Source organism: Mustela lutreola, chromosome 10 (genome assembly GCF_030435805.1).
Source record: "Mustela lutreola isolate mMusLut2 chromosome 10, mMusLut2.pri, whole genome shotgun sequence".
NCBI lineage: Eukaryota > Metazoa > Chordata > Mammalia > Carnivora > Mustelidae > Mustela > Mustela lutreola.
The window spans coordinates 82,223,304-82,246,774 of NC_081299.1; the positions used below are offsets into that span (position 1 = coordinate 82,223,304).

General features: G+C 34.6%; 1 protein-coding gene across 4 annotated transcripts in view; it reads left to right on the top strand.

Annotated features, from left to right (window-relative positions):
* PTBP2 (polypyrimidine tract binding protein 2) overlaps nt 1–23,471 on the top strand; it is an 86,642-nt gene that overhangs the window by 22,775 nt on the left and 40,396 nt on the right. For all 4 annotated transcript variants that reach the window (XM_059135197.1, XM_059135194.1, XM_059135195.1 and 1 more), the window contains exon 3: nt 3,310–3,385. In XM_059135197.1, the coding sequence (XP_058991180.1) occupies nt 3,310–3,385 (76 nt within the window). The remainder of the gene's footprint in view (nt 1–3,309; nt 3,386–23,471) is intronic.

Here is a 23,471-nt window from a genome sequence, read left to right on the forward strand (position 1 = left end):
TTATACTCAGTGGAAAGACCAACATAATTTAAAAAAATGTTTATAAACATTTTCAGTAGTTTTGGTAAAAATATCTAGAATTTCAAATAACTTGATATTCTACTGACTCAGATATGAAGGCTGTTAAACCTGTTCTTGTAGCAGCATGTGTGAAATCATTTGAAGGAGAAAAAAAGCCCACAAATAAAGGATTTTTTTTTTTTAAGAAATCAACAAGACGTTGTCATTCCTACTTCCTACATACATTGTAGGAAGGAGAGGGTGTCCTGCATGCATCACATCAGGATTACAGGCTTTCTTTTATACTTAAGTAGATCTAAGATTCCTCACTCCTCATCTCCAGATTTACTTATGAATCCACTGGGATGGAAGCATTTTGACGCATACATCTAAAAAGCAAACTGATAAGACCTATTGAAAAGAATTCAGGTATACTTTTGAAAAGTATGGGAGTCTTTGTTTTTTGAGAACTAGGGCAATTGTTAATAAGCATTCATTCACTTATTTAGTTAGCAATTACATGTGCACCCTGTGCTTGGTTGGCACTTGGGAATATTGTAGTGAACACTGCCCATGTGGGCCAGGCATGCTGTCTGGTAATAAGTGTTTGTGTATCATAACATTTAATCCCAAGGATTTTGATGTAAATGTTCTGTCCATGTTATGAATGAGGAAGCTTAGAATAGTTAAGTAATTTCCTAGTTACATAGCTGGTAGGTGGAAGCTAAACTATGAGCACCTTTTCTTAATGCTATATTGCATTCTTGGCTGTAAAAACAATGAAAATTAGGATAATCTCTCACATCAACAGTCCAGAAAAAGAAAAAAATCACATGATAATAGCAATAGATGCAGAAAAAGCATTTGATGGAATCCAGCATCCACTTACAAAAACTAGAAGTAGTTTCTAGTTTTAGGAGAACTTTCTCAGCTTGATGAAAAAACATCTACGGGCACCTGGGTGGCTCAGTCGATTAAGCGTCTGCTCTTTCAGGTCATGGTCCCAGGGTCCTGGGAGGGAGCCCTGCATCAGGCTCTCTGCTTGGCAGGGAACCTGTTTCTCCCTCTGCCTGCTCTGCCTGCCACTCCCTGTGCTTGTGCGTGAGCCATTTCTCTCTGACAAATAAATAAATAAAATCTTTAAAAAACTCTACAAAGAAACTACAGCTAACATCATACTTAATGTGCAGAAACTCAGCACTTTGTAGGAGGCAAGGACATTCCCTCTCATCAGTTCCTTTAAACATTCTATTGGAAGTTTTTGCTGATGTGGTAGGGCAAGGAAAGGAGACAAAAGGTATACAGATCAAGAAGCAAAACATAAAATTATTGTTCGCAGATGACTTGATAGCCTGTGTAGAAAATCTGCAAGATACAAAGTTAATATACAAGTCACTTGCTTTCTATGTATCAGTGGTGAACAAATGTAGTTTGAAATAAAAAAAAAAAATACTCTTTTTTTTTTTTTAAGTGATAGAAGTATATTAAGTGAAGATACAGAAAAAGCTCTCAAGAGTGAGAGGGGTCCCAACAGCGTTGCCTAAAACACCGTACTCTTGACTGCATCCCAGAAAATGAAATAGCTAGGCATTAATCTAACACAAAATATAGAAGATCTTTGTGAGGAAAACTACAAAATTCTGATGAATGAAATAAAACCCAAAATAAGTGGAGAGATAGTCCATGTTAGTGGATAAGAAGCCTCAGTAGTGTCAAGATGTCATTTCTTTCCAAATTGATCTATAGATTTAATGTAGTCCCATTCAGACTCAGAGCAAATTATTTTCTGGATATCAGCAAGCGGTTTCTGAAGTTTCTAGGCAGGTTATGGGGGACACAGAAGATACAGAATAGCCAACACAATATTGAGGAAAAACAAGACTGTAGGCTTGACACTACCTAACTTCAGCACTTACTGTGAAGCTACAATAATCAAGAGAATTTTTTTCTGGTGAAAAAATAGACAAATAGGTCAGTGGAACAGAATAGAGAGCCCAGTGTAGAGCCCCCTGTAAGTACAGTTGACTAATCTTTGACAAAGGCTCAAGTGCAATACCATGGAGCAAATACAGTCTCATTAATAAATGCTGCTGGAAACAATTGGACATCCACTTGGAAAAGAATGAATTGAGACACAGTTAATGCTCTAAAGAAAAACTAATTCCATGGATTTAAGGTTTCTCCTTATCTTTTCATGGTTTGATAGCCCGTTTTGTTTTACTTCAGAAAAATATCCCATTGTCTGGACATACCACCGTTTAGTTATTCATTCAATCTCCTGAAAGACTTGACCAAGTCTTGACAACTATTAATAAGGTTGCTATAAGTATCTGTGCAGGGTTTTGTGTGTACATTGAATTTTCAGTCCCTTTGGGTAAATACCAAGGTGCACAATTGTTGGATTGTGTGGTAAGAGTGTATTTGTTTTATAAAACTTCCAAACTATTTTCTAAAGTAACTCCTCCTCACCAGGGATAGGGTTAGGGGAAGGACGAATAGAGCAGAGCATAGAGAATTTTTTTAGGGCAGTGAAAATACTGTATACAACATAGTAATGATAGAAATATGTCGTTATATATTTGTTCAAACCCATTGAATGTACAGATCAAGAGTGAACCCTCAGGTAAACTGAATTTTCAGTGGGCGCCTGGGTGGCTCAGTGGGTTAAGCCGCTGCCTTCGGCTCGGGTCATGATCTCAGGGTCCTGGGATCGAGTCCCGCATCGGGCTCTCTGCTCAGCAGGGAGCCTGCTTCCTCCTCTCTCTGCCTGCCTCTCTGCTTACTTGTAATTTCTCTCTGTCAAATAAATAAATAAAATCTTTAAAAAAAAAAAAAACTGAATTTTCAGTGATTATGATGTGTCACTGCAAGTTGATCCTTGGTAATAACTGTACCACTGTGCTGGGAGGTTTTGATAATGAGGGATACAATGTATGTTTGGGGACAGGGAGTATATAGAAATCTCTGTTGCTGCCTTCTCATTTTTATTGTAAACCTAAAACTGCTCTTAAAAAATAAAAGCACAAAAAGAAAACATTTTTATTGTTGATAGTGAACCAATACTTAGGTGAAAGGAAAGAAGGAAAAACTTAGGCTTTGTGGAAAAAGGAGAAAGATTGACAAGAAAGTAGAGTTAATTTTTCTTTTGTAGGGGTTGAAATTTTAAGCTATTCCCAATAGTATAACACCTGACATTGTTTTTCAGTGAATATTTGAAAAATATAGATAAGTGACAGGTTCGTATTTTTAAAGTCAAAGATGTCTTATGCTAATGTGTCTTTTTTGTTTTGTTTTGTTTTGTTTTTATAGAGAGGATCTGACGAACTACTCTCAGGCAGTGTTCTCAGTAGTCCAAACTCTAATATGAGCAGCATGGTGGTTACAGGTAAGTGTTTCTTTCTTAACAGTGTTGCTTAATTATTTGCCATTTTATGGGGCAGAATATTAAAACTAAAATTTATAGTCTTTTGTGAGAATAGCCTTTTCTAATTTATGTTAAGTGTTTTAAATGTTTCTGTTGAAATGCTGCAGAGTAAAATTTTAATAGAGTATATATGTGTAAAAAATGTATTAAAGTAAAAAACCTAAACTTGGTGACTTCTGTGGACAAGTACCTAACTAAGTCTTATTGCCTTTTTTTAAAAGATTTTAATTTATTTATTTGACAGACAGATCACAAGTAGGCAGAGAGGCAGGCAGAGAGAGAAGAGGAAGCAGGCTCCCTGCTGAGCAGAGAGCCCCATGTGGGGCTCAATCCCAGGGTCCTGGGATCATGACTTGAGCCGAAGGCAGAGGCTTTAACCCACTGAGCCACCCAGGCGCCCCTTATTGCCTTTTTTTTTTTTTTAATATTTTATTTATTTATCAGAGGGAGAGAGGGGGAGAGAGCGAGCACAGGCAGACAGAATGGCAGGCAGAGGCAGAGGGAGAAGCAGGCTTCCCGCTGAGCAAGGAGCCCGATGCAGGACTCGATCCCAGGACGCTGGGATCATGACCTGAGCCGAAGGCAGCTGCTTAACCAACTGAGCCACCCAGGCGTCCCCCTTACTGCCTTTTTTAAATCCCAAAAATATAAACCTTTTTCTTTCATGTTCTAAATCTTCCCATTCTTGCCCTTTTGTATTTTTGTTTTTAGTTTTTGTGTTTGCGTGTCTTAGAATATTTTTTACATAGTCCTCATCAACCCCCCGCCCACCCCACTTTTCTGAGACATATGTTCCAAGACTCACAGTGGATGCCTGAAACTGCAGGTGGTATAAAACCGTAAATATACTATGCTTTTTCCTATACATACATACATACCTATGATAAAGCTTAGTTTATAAATTGGGCATATTAAGAGATTAACAACAACTAAAAATGGAAGAATAATAACAGTATAGTATTATGAAGGGTGTACTCACCCTTTGTCTTCCTAAGATGTGAGATGAAGAGATGGTTGTGTGATAAGATGAAGCTAGGTGAGTGATGTAGGCGTTGTGATACAATGTTAAGGTACAGTATCTCAGAAGGTCTGCTCCTGGGCTGTGATTGACAACTGGTAACTGAAACCATGGAAAGCAAAACTGCAGATAAAGGGAATTACTGTGTTTTAAGTATTCTGCATCCCACAAGCTCTAAAGCCCAACTAAATAAAAATAAAAAAAGATTCAGCTACATAGTTGTCTTTTTTTGTGTGTTTTCACCCTTTTTTCTTTGCTCTAATAATATTTTAATTGTTTGAATTGAGTTCCTTAATGTCCTCTCCCTATGATCTTCATACTTAGGATATTTTTCTTGTATATGTGTGAAGTAACATTGTTAGTTGTTTGTAATGTCTGTCTAAACAAATATAAACTCTAGTTTAGTTTTATGGACCAAAATTTGAATCTGATGATAATGATGATGACGACAACAACAACTGAATTAGTTTACCTTATAACCCTGCATTTTACATTGTTTACCTAAAATCAGAGTTCCTTTCGTGAATTACGTTCTTGAGGAATTAATTGTATTGGATAGTAAAAGGGTTGTAAAAGACTAGAAGCATTTTGATTTACTTTAGGTAGCTATTGCTTATGTTATGTGCACTTCAGCACGCACATGCACATGCCTGGCAGTTCAGTTAAATAAAAACGGTAATGAAGTACTTACCAAATATGGTCATAATAGTGTGGAAATGTATTTGCCCACACATCATTATTATTGACTTTTCCATGGTTATAAAACAAAGTCACTAGGCCATAGTTTTTTGATAGTCAAAGTATGGTATACAAATAATTAAACAGGTTCAAATGTCTGTAATGGTGCTTTGCTAGTTTCATTTTTTAAAACAATATATGTAGTGATGAATAGTTGAAACATTTTTAAAAATTAATATGTAGGGCTATGACAGAATAACTGATAATAGACTTCCCTTCTCCCCCTGAGATGCCCTCCAAAATGAAAAACTGAAATTGTATAAAGTATATTGGAAAACTGTTGTCTGGAATTAATGAACAGACAGTAGTAGATAATGATCTCTGAAAGAAGGGAATAAGATCATTATCACATGAGGTGAATCCCATAATCACTTTGGCTTCCTGCCTTGGGTTACAGGAAAGGGGAATCTAAGCAGAGTATGGAAGTCTTACTGAGCTTGAATTCCAGCTTTGGAATTCAAAGCTGTTCAGACATCTGGGATTTGTGGAGAAGGGCCCTGGAAAAGGTAGCTGTCCAGAGGTTTAAGCATAGAGCAGGGATCAGAATTCAATGTGGGAATTCATTTGATTGAGCATTTTTGAATAATAGCTGGGCTCCCTGTGTGCAGGTTGAGAACTCTCCATGGTCTGTCAGAACTGACCCTGCTTTGGGACTGAGAGCTAGAATGGTGGTTTCAAAAGGTTGTTTAGTGCTCTGAGACCTTAGAGTTCTGGAAAGTCAGAATGCAGACATCTTGGCGAGAAACTCAGGCATTTAATTTAGACTACAGAAAGCCCAGTCTTGTAGAAAATGGATCACACACTATATTAAGTGCCAACCTTAAGACTAAGTTAAGAAACTGAGATAGTTTAGCCTGACAACACATTAAGGATCACCAGTAATTTTAATTGCTTGCCTAAACCAAACAGTACCCACTAAGGAAGACATGATTCAGTCTTCATTTTGTGAACTGTCATTGACACTATCCACCATTGTCATTCACAATATCTACCAATATCCACCATTAGAAATCACAAATTATGGAAAGCATGAACATTCCATAAAGTAGAGAAGCATTAAATAGGAGCAGACACCAAAATGATAGATCATGAAATTAACAGACAAGGACTATAAATATTTTTAAAGCTATAAAGGAAAATACTATGTAGTGAGTGAATACATAGAGGTATGTGTTAAGAGAGAAAAGAGAGGGAGCATATAGAAATCTCTGAAATATATTTGAGATGAAAAACTCACTGGGGCTAACAGACTGGGGACAACTGGAGAAAAGTTATTGAACTTGAATACACATGGATAGAAATTAAGTTTCCCAGAGAGAAGAAAATGAATCAGTCTAATATATGTATAAGCTGTCTATACATGTATAATTGGAGTTCCAGTGAGGAAGTAAAGAGAATACAGCCAAGTATGTTAGTTCAAGTAGTAATGGTGGAAAACTTCTAAAATTTTAAGAAAAATATCAAGTTGGATAAATAAAAAGAACCATACTTAGGCACATAATAGTCAAAATATTGAAAACTAATGATAAAGAGCAAATCTTACAGTCAGGAAAAAGCCATTTCACAGGTGACCAACACCTTTACTAAAGGGGGGGATGCTAACTTTGGATTGAATAGAATGACACTATGTAAAAACTTGGATTTGCAGGAAGTAACCAGGAGTACCAGGAATGGCAAATATGTGTGTAAATTAGAAAGATTTTCTTTTATTCCTTTAAATCTCTTTGAAAGACTGTACATTAAAAAAAAAAAAACTTTGTATTATGTGGTTTATTTATATATGTAGATGTTCTTAGAACAACAGTTAGCACTAAATGAAAATAGAATTTTACAGTTACAGGGTTTTTATTATTTATATGAAATGATAGAATATTAACTCTTATGTAGATTCTAAGGCTATATATTGAGATAATTGCCAAAAAAAAAAAAAAGATACAAGGAAGTATTGTTAAATGTGAATAGAGAAAAAGTTGGAGGACTGATTTCCTATTTTCAAACATTATTATAAAGCTGAGTAGTCAAAACAATGTCACATTAGCATAAAGAAAGAAATAGATTAATAGAACAGAATAGAATCCAGAAATAAACCTGTGTAATTATGGACAGCTAGTTTTTGACTAAGGTAGCCATATGTTTAAACAAAACAAAACAAAAAAACAAAGTTGGATCTATATCTCAAACCAGAGTTAAGAATTATCTCTAAGTGGGCCATACATGATGTAAATAAAATCTAAAATTATAAAGCTTCTAGAAGACATAGTAGAAAATCTTTATGACTTTGGGTTAGGACCCTAAAAGCGTAATCTATAAAAGAACAAATGGGACTTTGTGAGATTTTAAAATTTAAAGTATTTCAAAAGACATTGATAGTGGAATGAAAAAATAAGCCGTAAAATATCTGAACATCTTTCTGAAGCATATAGCTGATAAAGAACTTTAATCCAAGGTATATATAAATTTGGACTATATAAGCTCTAAAACTCTAAACAACCCAATGTAATAAATTGGCAAAAGTACTTGATAGTTCAGCAAAAACATATGGCAAATAAGCACATGCAAAAGATGCTCAAGTATTAATCATTAGAGAAATGTAGGTTAAAACTTAAGTGAGGTAACATTACCCCTTATTACAATGCTAAAATTTAAAAGATTGTAAAGATTTAAAAGTATTGGAAAGGATGTGGATGAACCATAGCTCATATACTGTTGGAAATGTAAACTTGTAGAACTACTTGGGCAAATAATCAGGCCATTTCTTAAAATTCAAACATCTATGAAATGATGCAGCTGTTTGTCTCTTAGGCATTTATGCATGAGAAATGAAGGCATATGTTCACTTAAAAAAAAAACTAAAAAATTAATATGAATGTTCATAGTAGCTTTTTTTGTAATACTCAAAGCCCAAAACAATCTAGATGTCTACTAGCAGCTGAATAGATAAATAGATTATAGTTTTGGCATTGTATTCCATTTAATATCATGAAATACCACTCAGTCCTAGAGAATAATCTATTTTCCGCCCAGCGTGGGGCTTAAACTCATGACCTCAGGATCAAGAAGAGTCTCATGCTCTACCAGCTGAGCCAGCCAGACTCGCCTAGAGTAAGCTACTGATATATGTAGTAGCAGGGATAAATGTCCAAATAATTATGCTGTGTGAAAGAAGTGGGAAAAAGGAGTATGATTTCATTTATATAAAATGCAAGGAGACGCAAACTAAAGCAGTTTGGATTTGGGTGTGGGGAAGTGCAAGGGGGACATGGTTGTGAAGAGTAAAAGGAAATTTGGGGGTGAGGGATATGTATACTTTTAGTATTTCTTAGAGAAGATTTCATGGATGTGTGCATATATCAAAAATTGTATGCCTTAAATATATGCAGCTTATTGTATGTGAATAAACCTCAAAAAAAAAAGCCCATAGACAGTTTAAAATGGAATACTGTCGGGATGCCTGGGTGGCTCAGTTGGTTAAGCAGCTGCCTTCGGCTCAGGTCATGATCCCAGCGTCCTGGGATCGAGTCCCACATCAGGCTCCTTGCTCGGCAGGGAGCCTGCTTCTCCCTCTGCCCACCATTCTGTCTGCCTGTGCTCGCTCTCTCCCCCTCTCTCTTTCTGAGAAATAAATAAAATCTTAAAAAAAAAATGGAATACTATCAAATATTAGTGCAGTGCAAAAAATAGATGTTAAACTAACCTCTCAACACAAAACTAATGTGTAAAAGTAAACTGGCAAAAAAAAAAAAAACAAAAAACCAAAACCTTATTCTAGTGTAGTAATCACTAGCTAACTGTATGAAGCCATGAACACTTGAAATGTGATATTCCCAGTTGAGATGTATGTCTGGTGCATGTGTGTTTCAAAGATGTAGTAATTAGAAGTAGTAAGAATGCAAAATACTTAATTTTTAAAAATATTGATTGTATGTTGATACGGTAGTATTTCAGATATATTGAACTGAAATATATTATTAAAATTAATTTTATTCCTTTTTACTCTTTGATGTGGTTAATAGAATATTTAAGATTATGTGATTTGCAGAACATTTCTTTCAGACATTACTGATCTAAGAAGTCCAGTTAAAGGCAGAGATTGTCAGACTGGATTGTCAGACTGGTGCTAACTGTAGTACCTATTACTAGAGTCAGACTGAGGTAGAAAGACACAGAATGAAAGTAAAAAGGGTGAAAAGTAATATCTGTGCAAACAACAAGCACAAGAAAGTTGAGATTATTTTAACTTCAGTCAGTAGAATTCAAGACCAGGAGTATTACCAGATGCTAAAAAAGCATCTTTTGTGTGTTTAAAGGGTTAATATATTGGAAAACGTTTGTATACTGTAATAACAGAACTTTAGCATTCATTAAATATATAAAGCCAAAGAGAAAAATCTATAATCATTGTTGGATATTTTAAAATTAGTTGATTTAACAGTAATTGATAGGACAATTAGATCTTTAAAATAGGTACATAGAGAGTTTGAACAGTGTTGTCCTTTAGCTGGACTTAACTCATATTCAGGAAACTGTACCCTGACTTCAGAATAACTTTTCAAGTGTACATAGCACTGTGATAGACTGTCTATATTTTAGGACATAAAATAAACTCAATAGATTTCAAATGGCTGAGAGCTCATGTAGTATCTGATTATAGTGAAATTTAAGTAGGAATCAAAAACAGTAAGGGATCTGAGAAATTACCAAATAATTTAGAAATTGAACTATGTAATTCTGAACAATACATGAATTAAGAAAGTATAAGGTATCTTTCTGATTGAATAAAAGTGAAAATATATCAAAATTTGTTGGCTGTAATGCAAGAAAGTACATGGGGGGAAAATATGTCTACACCTATATACTTATATTAGAAAAGGCTTATATTAGGCAAAAAGTTTAATAATCCTCTGTCAAAACTATAATACTGATATCAGGAATGAAAGTAGAGGTACCGGGGCGCCTGGGTGGCTCAGTGGGTTAAGCCGCTGCCTTCAGCTCAGGTCATGATCTCAGGGTCCTGGGATCGAGTCCCGCATCGGGCTCTCTGCTCGGCAGGGAGCCTGCTTCCCTCTCTCTCTCTCTCTCTGCCTGCCGCTCTGCCTACTTGTGATTTCTCTCTGTCAAATAAATAAATAATAAATAAAAAAAAAAAAAAAAAAAAAAAAAAGAAAGTAGAGGTACCAGTACAGATCCTACAGAATATTAATAGGAAAATAAGGCAATATTACAAGCGGCAACAATGCCAATAAATTCAGCAACTTAGGTGAAATAGACAAAATCCTTTAGAAACCTAATTTATCAAAAGTGATATAAACTCCATAATAAATACAGATTAGCTCTGTGTCTTTTATAAAAATTGAACTTAAAATTTCTCCATGAAGATTACTCCAGGCATAGGTGATTTCATTCAGGTTATGAAGCTTCAAAGTATACTTTTTCTTCAGTATACTTTTTCAGAAAATAGAGAAGCAGGGAATACTGCAAATTTTACTTTATGATGCTGCTATAACTGATGCCAAAATCTAACAAAGAAGATGTAAGGAGTCAAGGTTTCAAACTAATATATTTTATTAACACAAATGCAGGCATTCTTTTTTTTTTTAATTTTAAAAATTTTTTAATGTATAATGTTATTAGCTGTGGGGGTATAGGTCTGTGAATCTCCAGGTTTACACACTTCACAGCACTCACCATAGCACATACCCAATGTCCATAACCCCACCACCCAATGTCCATATGTCCATAACCCCACCCAATGTCCATAACCCCACCACCCTCAAGTGCAGACGTTCTTTTTTTTTTTTTTTTTTTTTTAATTTAATTTCTTTTCAGTGTAACAGAATTCATTGTTTATGCACCATACCCAGTGCTCTATGCAATATGTGCCCTCCATAATACCCACCACCAGGCTCCTCCAACCTCCCACTCCCTGCCCCTTCAAAACCGTCAGATTGTTTTTCAGAGTCCATAGTCTCTCATGGGTTCATCTCCCCCTCCAATTTCTCTCAACTCCCTTCTCCTCTCCATCTCCCCATGTCCTCCATGTTATTTCTTATGCTCCACAAATAAGTGAAACCATATGATAATTGGCTTTCTCTGCTTGACTTATTTCACTCAGCATAATCTCTTCCAGTCCCTTCCATGTTGATACAAAAGTTGGGTATTCATCCTTTCTGATGGAGGCATAATACTCCATAGTGTATAGTGTATATGGACCACATCTTCCTTATACATTCATCCGTTGAAGGGCATCTTGGTTCCCTCCACAGTTTGGCCACCGTGGCCATAAATGCAGACATTCTTAACAAAATGTTAGCAGATTACATCCAGCAATATGTAAATAATAATTCGATAATTATTAATTGAGGCATACTGGAGGATTGTAAGTTTTAACATTTGCAAGTGAACTCAGTATAATTTATCACAATAATAGAATGAAGAAGAAAAAAATTTCATGTCAATAGAAAGAGAAAAAGCATTTGATAAATACAATTTTCATTCATGATAAAAATCTCAGAAAACTAGCAAGATAAGGGAACTTCCACAAGGCGAATAAAGGTCTAATAAGAGCCTAAAACAGATTCCATTCTTTAATAGTGAAATACTTAATGTTTTTTCTTGAATTAAACAGGAATGAAGTAAGAATTTCTGTGTTCACAATTTTTCCAACTTTTTGCTTACATAAGTGCATGTAGAATAAAACCCATAAATATTAAAAAGGTAGAAGTCAAACTATCTTATTCACAGTCAGCATTTTGTTTTTATTTTGAAATTGAGTTTAATTTTATTATATTTATTACATTTATTAATTACAGAGAAGTGTGTTTCTGGCAATTCACAGTACTGCATATGATATTTGGTTACTATTTTTAAATATCTGACTTCGTATTAACTTGCCATTCAACTATTTGCTATGTAATTTTTTAAAAATTTAAATTCAACTAATTTACGTTAACATAAAGTATAGTATTGGTTTCAGAATTTAATGATTCATCACTTACATATAACACCCAGTGCTCATCCCAATAAGTGTCCTCTTTAATATTCATCACCCATTTATCCCATCCCTCTACTCTTTTCCCTTCTAGCAACCCTCAGTTTGTTCTCTTAACATACATTCTCTCATGGTTTGCCTTCCTGTTTTATCTTATTTTACTTTTCCTTCCCTTCCCCTTGTTCATCTGTTTCATTTCTTAAATTCCACATATGAGTGATATCACATATTTGTCTTTCTCTGACTTACTTTTCTTAGCATAATACACTCTAGTCCATTCGTGTTGTGCCAGCATGATTTTTAAAATAAAAAACCCAAAGGACTCTCCAAAATATTTCATAGAACTGATCACTGAATTTAGAAGGGTTACATAATACAAGTTCATTATACAAAAATAGTTTCCTGATATTATTAGCTAATTATTAGAAAATGAAAATTTAAAAATGCTTTTACAAAAATATGAGAAAGACAAAATATTAAGGAATAAATTTAACAAATAGTGTGGGAGACATTAATACCAGTAACTATACAAGACATGGCAGAGAGATATTAGAGACCTAAATGAGAAAGAAACCATGTTCATGAATCAGAAAGCTCAATATGTTAAAATGCCATTTTCTCCTAAATTGAATGGAATTGAATCTTCAAGTCAGTCAAGCTCAACAGGCTTTTAAATTGAAATTGACAAGTGGATTCTAAATTTTATGTGGAAATAAAAAAGAATCTAGATGAACTAAATAAAACCATTTCCAAAAGAAAAAAGTCAACACGATATAATTTCAAGATTCACAGTAGACTTGTAGTAATCAGACAGTTTAGTATTAGCAAGGTGAGTATTTACAGAATAGAGTGCAGAAGTAAACACCTACATTTAAGGTCCACTGATTACTTACAAAGGTGTCTTGGTCATTCAGTTGGAGAAATGGTGCCAGAAAACAGTTGGAAACACATATGAAAAAAAGAAACTCAAATTACTTAATACAGTACAGAAATAATAGATGAATATATACCTAAACCTAAAAAACAAAATGTAAAAGCTTTTTAAAAATAATTATAGAATATATTCACAACCTGAGGTAAAGATTTATTAGGAAAGACACGAAAACCACTACCCATAAAGCAATAGTTTATAAACTCCACATCTTACCTAAATGAAAACCTTCTCATCAGGAGATGTTGTTTAAGATAATGAAAAGACAAGTCACAGATTGGGAAAAGATACTAATATTCACATATTAATACATATTTTTGACAAAGGACTTCTCTGCAGAATATATAAAGAATTTTCTTTCTTTGAAATAATTCTTTCACATCTATAAATACAAATAGCCTAATTTTTGAAATAGATAAAAGAAGGTATATGACTGGCTAATGAGCACATGAAAATACATACTAGTCATCAAGAAAAAGCAAGTTATAATTGCTATGAGGTATCTTGTCATGCCAACTAGAATTTTGGCTAAAGTTAAACAGATTGGCAACATAAATGATGCAGATATAGAGCAAGTGGAACGATTCACCATGGCTGGTAAAAGTGTAAAATAGTTTGGAAAACAGCTTGTCATTATCTTATAAAGTTAAACATAAACATGGCCTATCACCCAGTACTTCTACATCTAGGTTTTTACCCAATGAAGGAGACTTGTACAAAATGTATATAAAAAAATTTATTCATGATGGTCCCAAACTTGAAATTACCAAATGTCTGTGACACAGAATAGGAAAATGGGACAATGATTTGTGGTATAATCATATAGTAGAGTACTAATTAGTAACAAAAGAATGACTATTAACAAATACAAAAATATGAGTGAATATTAAGACAGTATATGAAGCACAAGAAGCCAGACAGAAAACAGAAATCACTGAAATGAATCTGTGATCCCATTTTTATAAAGTTTAATAAAGAACAGATAATCTATTTTAAGTATAAATGTTGCCTATGGGTTTGAGGTTTAACAAGAAGCACAAGGGAATTCTCTGCAGTATTGGACATGTTCCATATCAGTTAACTAAGTTGTGCAATCCAAAATAAGTTGGATTTCTGTTTGAAACAGTAGGCTATCTCTGGGAATCAGGAACTACCCTTAGTTTTTTGTTTTTTGGGCTGGAATGTGAAATATGAGAGGGGGGAATGACTGAAGTTGAGTCCAGATAGGGGTTTGGATATAGGATTTGATTTGTTGAGGACTTTAAACTTTACCAATTTACATTTTAAAAAGGATTTTTCTTCCATTTGTATTTCGTGTATGTGTATGTGGGGGTCACTGCTCTACATAGAGTAGTTAAGCACTTTTACAATAATCTGCTCCAGAGATATTAAGGTGTCCTCAGTTTTATGTTCTTAGAATATGGAGGAAATGATGTATCAAGAAATTAGAACTTTTGAGTTATTTGGAAATAGACTAGTTTGGGAGAAGTATTAGTTTGGGCTTAGACTTGATGGGTTGATGGATGATAGTTCCACTTTCAAAGGGAAGATAGTGGAAAAGGGGATTTGTTTTTGGTGGAAAGAATTGTCTGTTAAAAGCATGTTTAGGAATGATACTTAATGTATTTTATGACCAAAAAATGAATTGATTCTTGGAATGATGGAATAATATTCCTTAAAGCCTTGTTTTTCCCCTTATCATAAAAAGATGAGAATCTGTTTATGTTCTCAGAGTCTGATTTGAATTTTCTTTCATATAAGCAAATGGCAAAAAAGACCTTTAAGAACTAGTGATTACACTTGCTTCGAAAAATATGCTATTGTCATCTAAGTGTTTCAAAAAAGGTACTTTTATAGACCATATTATAAAGAAACTTCTATGGTTATCAGATACAGAACAGCATTTCATTGTTATATTCCAGATTTATCCAAAATGTTTCCTCAAATTTACCTTACTATAGAATTTTGTTTCTAAAAAAATCTCAGTGGCCTTTCCGTTATGTGTCTAGACTTTCTTTCTAAATATACACCTACCTGGTTTTTGTGTCATAAAAATAATTTTAGAAGTAACCAAAGTTAATGTCATTAGAACCTTAGTCTCCGGTAAATATCTATTAAGTTAGTGTATTAAGATTAAATTGTAAAGCATTCCTTCCTTCAGAAATAAAAGTGAAACATTAAAAAAGAAAACAACTAGCTCCAGCTAGTACTGAGATTGGACTTCATTGAAAGGAGTTTGTAACAATTTGTTAGTGGGAAGGAGCCTTGACAACTGTAAAATTTTTGAGTCATTTCTTTATAGCTGTGGATATGGAATATTCCTTTAAGTTAAGTAATATATATTTCTGCCAGTGCTGCTAATTATTATTCTATAATAGCAGGATTTATTATTGCTGAAAGTGTGACATTTTGCTTTATGTGAAAGAACTGAAATCATTCCTCAGATTCTGATATATGGTACTCAAAACTCTGGGGTTTTCATTTTAACTTCTATGTGAAGACATTTTTATGTAATGTCATTTCATTTTGTTATAATGGTTTGAGAGTATTTCAGCACATGAGACTTCTAGTTTAGTCTAGGTGTCTATTTTTTCTAGCTCACGCGTAAGGTGCTTTTGGAAAGTGGCCTGTGCAGCTTCTTAAAAATGCAGTTACAGCCAGTTTTTACAGTAAACCTAAGATTTTTTTGTGTGGTGGCTGTTAGTCTTAACAGCTAGCAGAATAAAAGAAATCTCTCTCTGAATATACCTGCATTTCTAGTTAACCTTTTTTTTTTTTTTTAAATTTCTCCTTTCCCAAATAGGAAAGTATAGTGTACAGACATTCATTTTTCATAACTCATATTCTTTTGTTTTTTTATTTTTTCTAAAGCCAACAGCTTCTATAACGTTATGCTTTTCCCTGAAGTCTAACTTAAAATTGCTTGGAATTGAAACTGTTTTTCCTCTCAGTTTCGCGTTTGATAATGGATACTACCAGAGTTCTTTATTAATGCTTGAGTGTGTGAAAGACTTAAGAGATTGAGAATGTACTTACATTTTGTTAGTTTCCACTATATAAATAAGTAGAAGTATAAAGTTTTGAAATGTACTTCAGGTTGATAAATAGTTGGAAGTGTAGAATTAGAATATTGGTGAATGAGTGACTAAAATAATAGATTTACAAATTAAATGAGAAGGTGGGTTTTGAGACACTTCAGGTTGATAAATAGTTGGAAGTGTAGAATTAGAATATTGGTGAATGAGTGACTAAAATAATAGATTTACAAATTAAATGAGAAGGTGGGTTTTGAGACAGAAGAGCTGGAGTGTTCACATGAGCAAGTAAAGCTAGGACTTGGGGGCCAAAACAGCTTGAGGAACTCCCAACTATTACTGGGAATGAGTACATAAGCAGAGGGTTTGAAGCAGCTGTAAAATGAATCAGGGAAGTAAGAAAACAAGAAATGAATTGTTAAGGATGTGAGAACAGAGAGATTGGTAAGTGTGAGAGGGCTCACAATATTTTGATCCTGGATGGATTTAACAAATGATAAATTAGTGAGTGAGACCATTTTTTATGTCAAAACTGTAGGTAAATACCACTGAAGAGCAAAGGTCATTCAAGGAAAGAATAGACTGATCAGAGGTGAAGATGTTCACTATAGAATTGAGGTAGAAAACCACTTGGGAAGTATTCAAATAGAAATAGTTTTTACTTTTTTTTTTAACATATTATTTTGAATTTAGGAAGAACATCTTAAGCAAAAGGCTTTAAGAAGGCTGAATAACATGGGAAATGTTGTGATTAGAGGTTTCTGTAATTTTTATACAACCTATATGCACGAATAAAAGCATTACTACATTGTTGTTGCTTTGGTTCTTCGAAATCATTTCAATTATTACTGGTTTTACATTCACATACCAAAAGTTTGTGGGTTTACCTGGGGAGTGGAAGGGAAAAGATCTTGGAAAGAAGTCCAAGTTATTGTACTTTGTCTTCTGAGAGATCACAGATCTATAACCCAGAGACACCCTGACTTCCTTACTTCTCTGATAGGCTAATAAATGGCCTATGTGTTTCATGAACTAATACAGGCTATATATTTTCTTGTGTCTTTTTTCTTTTCCAGGTATGGAGTGTTTTTCTTTTTTTAATTTTTAAATTTTTTTTTAATTTTTTTATAAACATAATGTATTTTTATCCCCAGGGGTACAGTCTTTGAATTGCCAGCAGGTTTACACACTTCACAGCATGGAGTGTTTTTATATATGGAAATATGCTTAGTCATATGATTAAAAAGTCCACATTCCCTCATTTTATGTTTTCTTTTTTGGTTTTTATTTATCTATTTTTTTATTAGCATATGTATTATTTGTTTCAGGAGTACAGGTCTGTGATTCATCAGTCTTACACAATTCACAGCGCTCACCATAGCACATACCCTTCCCAGTGTCCATCCCCTAGGCTCCCCATCCCTCCCACCACCCTCCACCCCTGAGATTGAGTCTCTTACGGTTTGTCTCCCCCTCTGGTTTTGTCTTGTTTCATTTTTCCTTTCTTCCTCTATGCTCCTCTGCCTTGTTTCTCAAATTCCACATTGATGTCTGTGAGATCTTATGTTAATTGTCTTTCTTTGATTGACTTATTTCATTTATCATAATACCCTGTAGTTCCACCCATGTTGTTGCAAATGGCAAGATTTCATTTTTTTGATGGTTGCATAACATTCCTTTTCATCTATCTATCTATCTCACATCTTCTTCATCCATTCATCTGTTGATGGATATCTAGGCTCTTTCCATAGTTTGGCTATTGTGGACATTGCTGCTGTAAACTTTGGGGTGCACTTGCCCCTTCTGATCACTACATCGTATCTTTGGAGTAAATACCCAGTAGTGCTGGATGAGAGATAGCTCTGTTTTCAACTTGAGGAATCTCCATGCTGTTTTTCAGAGTGGCTGCATCAGCTTGCATTCCCACAACAGTATAGGAGGGTTCCCCTTTCTCTGCATCCTCGTCAACATCTGTCATTTCCTGACTTGCTAATTGTAGCCATTTTGACTGGTGTGAGGTGGATCTCATTGTGGTTTTGATTTGTATTTCCATGATGCCGAGTGATGTCGAGCACTTTTTCATGTGTTAGCCATCTGAAGTCTTCTTTGGAGAAATGTCTGTTCATTCTTTTGCCCATTTCTTCCTTGGATTATTTGTTCTTTGGGTATTGAGTTCTATAAGGTCTTTGTAGATTTTGGATACTAGCCCTTTATCTGATATGTCATTTGCAAATATCTTCTCCCATTCTGTTGGTTGTCTTTGGTTTTGTTGACTGTTTCCTTTGCTATGCAAAAGCTTTTTAGCTTGATGAAGTCCCAATAGTTCATTTTGTCTTGCTTTCCTTGCCTTTGACTATGTGTCTAGGAAGAAATTGCTATGGCTGAGGTTGAAGAGGTTGCTGCCTGTGTTCTTCTGAAGAATTTTGATGGATTCCTGTGTCACATTTAGGTCTTTCATCCATTTTTAAATCTATTTTTGTGTGTGGTGTATGGAAGTGGTCCATTTTCATTCTTCTGCATGTGGTTTTCCAATTTTCCCAACACCATTTGTTGAAAAGATTGTCTTTTTTCTACTGGACATTCTTTCCTGCTTTGTCAAAGATTAGTTGACCATAGAGTTGAGGGTCCATTTCTGGGCTCTCTGTTCTGTTCCATTGATCTGTGTGTCTGTTTTTATGCCAGTACCATGCTGTCTGATGATTACAGCTTTGTAATAGAGCTTGAAGTCAGGCATTGTGATGCCTGCAGCTTTGGTTTTCTTTTTCAGCCTTTCTGTGGCCACGCAGGGGTTTTTCTGTTTCCATACAAATTTTAGGATTATTTGTTCCATTTTGTAAAAAAAAATGTTCATCACAGTACTTTGGTAGGGATTGCATTAAATGTGTAGATTGTTCTTGGTAGCATGGACATTTTCACAATATTTGTTCTTCCAATCTGTGAATATGGAACGTTTTTCCATTTCTCTGTATCTTCCTCAATTTCTTTCTATAGTTTGTGAGCACAGATTCTTTTCCCCTTTGGTTAGATTTATCCCTAGGTATCTTGTGATTTTGGGTGCAATTGTATATGGGTTCAACTCCCTGCTTTCTTTCTTCTGTCTTGTTGGTTTATAGAAATGCAACTGCTTTCTGTGCATTGAATTTATATCCTGCCATTTTATTGAATTCTTGTATGAGTCCTAGCAGGTTTGAAGTGGAGAATTTTGGGTTTTCCACATAAAATGTCATATATCATCTGCAAAGAATGTGAGTTTCATGACTTGTTTGCTGATTTGGATGCTTTTTATTTCTTTTTGTTGTCTTGATTACTGAGGCTAGGACTTCTAGTACTATGTTGAATAGCAATGGTGATAGAGGACATCCCTGCCATCTTCCTGACCTTAGGGGAAAAGCTCTTGGTTTTTCTCCATTTTTTTTTTTAATTTTTTTTTTTTAAGATTTTTATTATTTATTTATTTGACAGAGAGAGATCACAAGTAGGCAGAGAGGCAGGAAGCGAGAAAGAGGAGGAAGCAGGCTCCCTGCCGAGCAGAGAGCCCGATGCGGGACTCGATCCCAGGACCCTGAGATCATGACCTGAGCCGAAGGCAGCGGCTTAACCCACTGAGCCACCCAGGCACCCGGTTTTTCTCCATTTATAATGATATTCTCATTATATGGGTTTTTCTTAGATGGCTTTTATGATATTGAGGTATGTTCCCTCTAACCCTACACTGTGGAGTTTTAATCAAGAAAGGATGCTATACTTTGTCAAATACTTTTTCTGTATCAATTGAGAGTATCTCATGTTTCTTGTTCTTTTATTAATATATTGTATCATGTTGGTTGATATGTGCATGTTGAACCAACCTAGCAGTCCAGGAATAAATCCCACTTGGTTGTATTGAACAAACCTTTTAATGTACTGTTGGATCCTATTGGCTAGTATTTTGCTGAGAATTTTTACATGCATTTTCATCCGGGATATCGGTCTGTGCTTCTTTTTAATAGGGTCTTTGTCGGTTTTGGGATCAAGGGTAATGTTGGCCTCAAAAAATGAGTTTGGAAGTTTAACTTACATTGCTGTTTTTTGGGAACAGTTTCCAGAAAATAGGTATTAATTCTTCTTTAAAAGTTTGGTATAATTCCCTTGGGAAGCCATCTGGCCCTGGGCTCTTGTTTGTGGGAGATTTTTTTTATTACAGCTTCAATTTCCTTGCTGATTATGGGTCTGTTTAGGTTTTCTGTTTCTGCCTAGTTCAGTTTCGGTAGTTTATATGTTCCTAGGAATGCATTCATTTCTTCCAGATTGTCTAATTTGTTGGCATATAGTTGCTCATAATAAGTTCTTGTTATTGTTTGTATTTCTTTGGTGTTGTTTGTGATTTCTCCTCTTTCATTCAGGATTCTTTTTGGGGGGTCCTTTATTTTTGATAGGTCTGTCTAGGGGTTTATCCATCTTATTAATTATTTCAAAGAATCAGCTCTTAGTTTTATTGGTCATTCTGCTGTTCTTTTGGTTTCTGTCTCGTTGATTTCTACTCTGATCTTTATTATTTCTCTTCTGCTGAGTTTAGGTTTTTTTGCTCTTCTTTCTCCAGCTCCTTTAGGTTTAGGGTTATATATTTGAGACCTTTCTTGTTTCTTGAGAAAGGCATGTATTGCTATATACTTTCCTCTTAGAACCGCTTTGGCTGGATACCAAAGAGTTTGAACAGTTCTGTTTTCATTTACATTTGTTTCCATGAATTTTTAAAATTCTTTAATTTAAAATGAATTCTTTAAAAAGAATTTAAAATTCTTTAATTTTCTTCAGTAGGATACTCGTTAGCCTACATGTGTTTGAATTCTTTCCAATTTTCCTCTTGTGATCAAGTTTCAAAGCATTGTGGTCTGAAAATATGCAGGGAATGATCCCCGTCTTTTGGTACTGGTTGAGACCTGATTTGTGACCCAGGATGTGATCTATTCTAGAGAATGTTCCATGTGCACTCGAGAAGAATGTGTATTCTGTTGCTTTGGGATGGAATGTTCTGAATATATCTGTGAAGTCCATCTGGTCCAGTGTGTCATTTAAAGCCTTTATTTCCTTGTTGATGTTTTGCTTGGATGATCTGTCCATTTCAGTGAGGGGGCTGTTAAAGTCCCCTACTATTACTGTGTTATTGTCTATGTGTTTCTTTGATTTGTTATTAATTGGCTTATATAATTGGCTGCTCCCATATTGGCATTAATATTTACAACTGTTAGAACTTCGTGTTGGATAAACCTTTTTAAGTATGATATAGTGTCTTTCCTCATCTCTTATTATTATAGTCTTTGGCTTAACTAAAATCTAATTGAACTGATATAAGGATTGCCACCCCAGCTTTCTTTTGATGTCCATTAGCATGGTAAATGATTTTCTACCCCATCACTTGAAATCTAGAGGTCCAAATGAGTCTCTTGCAGACAGCATATTGATAATTCTTCTTCTTTTTTTTTTTTAATCCAATCTGATACCCTGTGTCTTTTGATTGGGGCATTTAGCCCATTTACATTCAGGGCAGCTATTGAAAGTTAGGAATTTAGTGCTATTGTATTACCTGTAAGTTGACTATTACTGTATATTGTCTCTGTTCCTTTCTGGTCTATGGTACTTTGAAGCTTTCTCTTTGTTTAGAGGACTACTTTCAATATTTCTTGTAGGGCTGGTTTGGTGATTACAAATTCTTTTAGTTTCTATTTGTCCTGGAAGCTTTTTATATCTCTCTTTATTTTCAGTGACAGCCTAGCTGGGTATAGTATTCTTGGCTGCATATTTTTCTTGTTCAGTACCCTGAATATATCATGCCAGCCCTGTTTTGTCCACCAGGTCTCTAGATAGGTCTGCTGGCAATCTAATGTTTCTATACTTGTAGCTTACAGACCTCTTGTCCCAAGCTGCTTTCAGGATTTTCTCTTTGTCTCTGAGATTTGTAAGTTTTACTCTTAGATGTCAGGGTGTTGACCTATTTTTTACTGATTTTGAAGGGACATCTCTGTGCCTTCTGGGTTTTGATGCCTGTTTCCTTCCCCAAATTAGGGAGGTTTCTGCTGTAATTTGCTCCAGTATACCTTCTGTCCCCCTCTCTTTCTTCTTCTGGGATCTCAATTCTAAAATTGTTTCAGTTTTTCTCTTGAATTCTCCCTTTGTGTTCTATTACTTGTTCATTTCTCTTTTCCTTAACTTCTTTATTTTCCATCATTTGGTCTTCTTTATCCTATTTCTCTCTCCTGCCTCATTTATCCTAGAAGTTAGAGCCTCCATTTGTTATTATACCTTATTAATAACCTTTTTGATTTCAACTGTTAGATTTTATTTCTCCAGAAAGGGATTCTCTAGTTTCTTCTATGCTTTTTTCAAGCCCAGATAGTATCTTTATAATCATCATTCTGAATTCTAGTTCCAACATCTTACTAAGTCCATGTTGATTAGGTCCCTAGCAGTTGGTACCACCTCATTCTTTTTTTTTTTTTTTTTTAAGGTTATTCCGTTTTGTCGTTTTGTCTAGAGAATAGATGAATGAGAGAACAAAATGCTTAAAGCGTAACAGTGACCCCAGAAAAATACACACTTAACCAATAAGAGACTCAAAATTTTGGGGGGGGGCACGGAAAGAGAATATGATCAGGCTAGTGAATAGAACAGAGTCACACACTAGATTTGATTTGGGATGTATTTTGGTCTGTTAGAAGAAAATGCCTCCCAAATTTAAAAGAAAGAAAAATGTATTTGTGTGTGTGTATATATACACACACATAGATAAACAAAAATAAGGGTAAATACAATGAAGGGATGGAATATGACTATAAAAATGAAAACTAGAAAAGATTTTAAAAAAAGAATTGGTAAGATAAAAAGTTAGTTGAAAAAAGAAAGGAAAAATTTAATAATAAAAAAGAGAATGTGATCAGACAGGTGAATAGAACAAAGCCAACAGGTGAATAGAACAAAGCCATACACTAGACTTAGGGTATATTTTGGTCTCTTAGAAGAAACTGTATCCCAAAATTTTAAAGAAAGAAGAACTTATATAAAAGTCCTACTAAAGACACAATAGAATAGGTGATGTTTTATGTAAAACCATTTGAAGACCTTGCAGTCTATCCACTATTCCTTATTAGTGGTTCCAAATGGTCTATGGACTAAAAGATGTTTCTGAAACTAAAACAAAGGATACTTAATAAGCTGAGAAATATACATGTACACTCCACTTGTGTATAACTTTACGTACTTCATGGTACTCCCCAAATCAAAACTACCCATAAACCTACGTGTGCTGTGTGTGTGTGTGCGCGCGTGTGTGTGTATGTATGTATATATATACAACATCTATA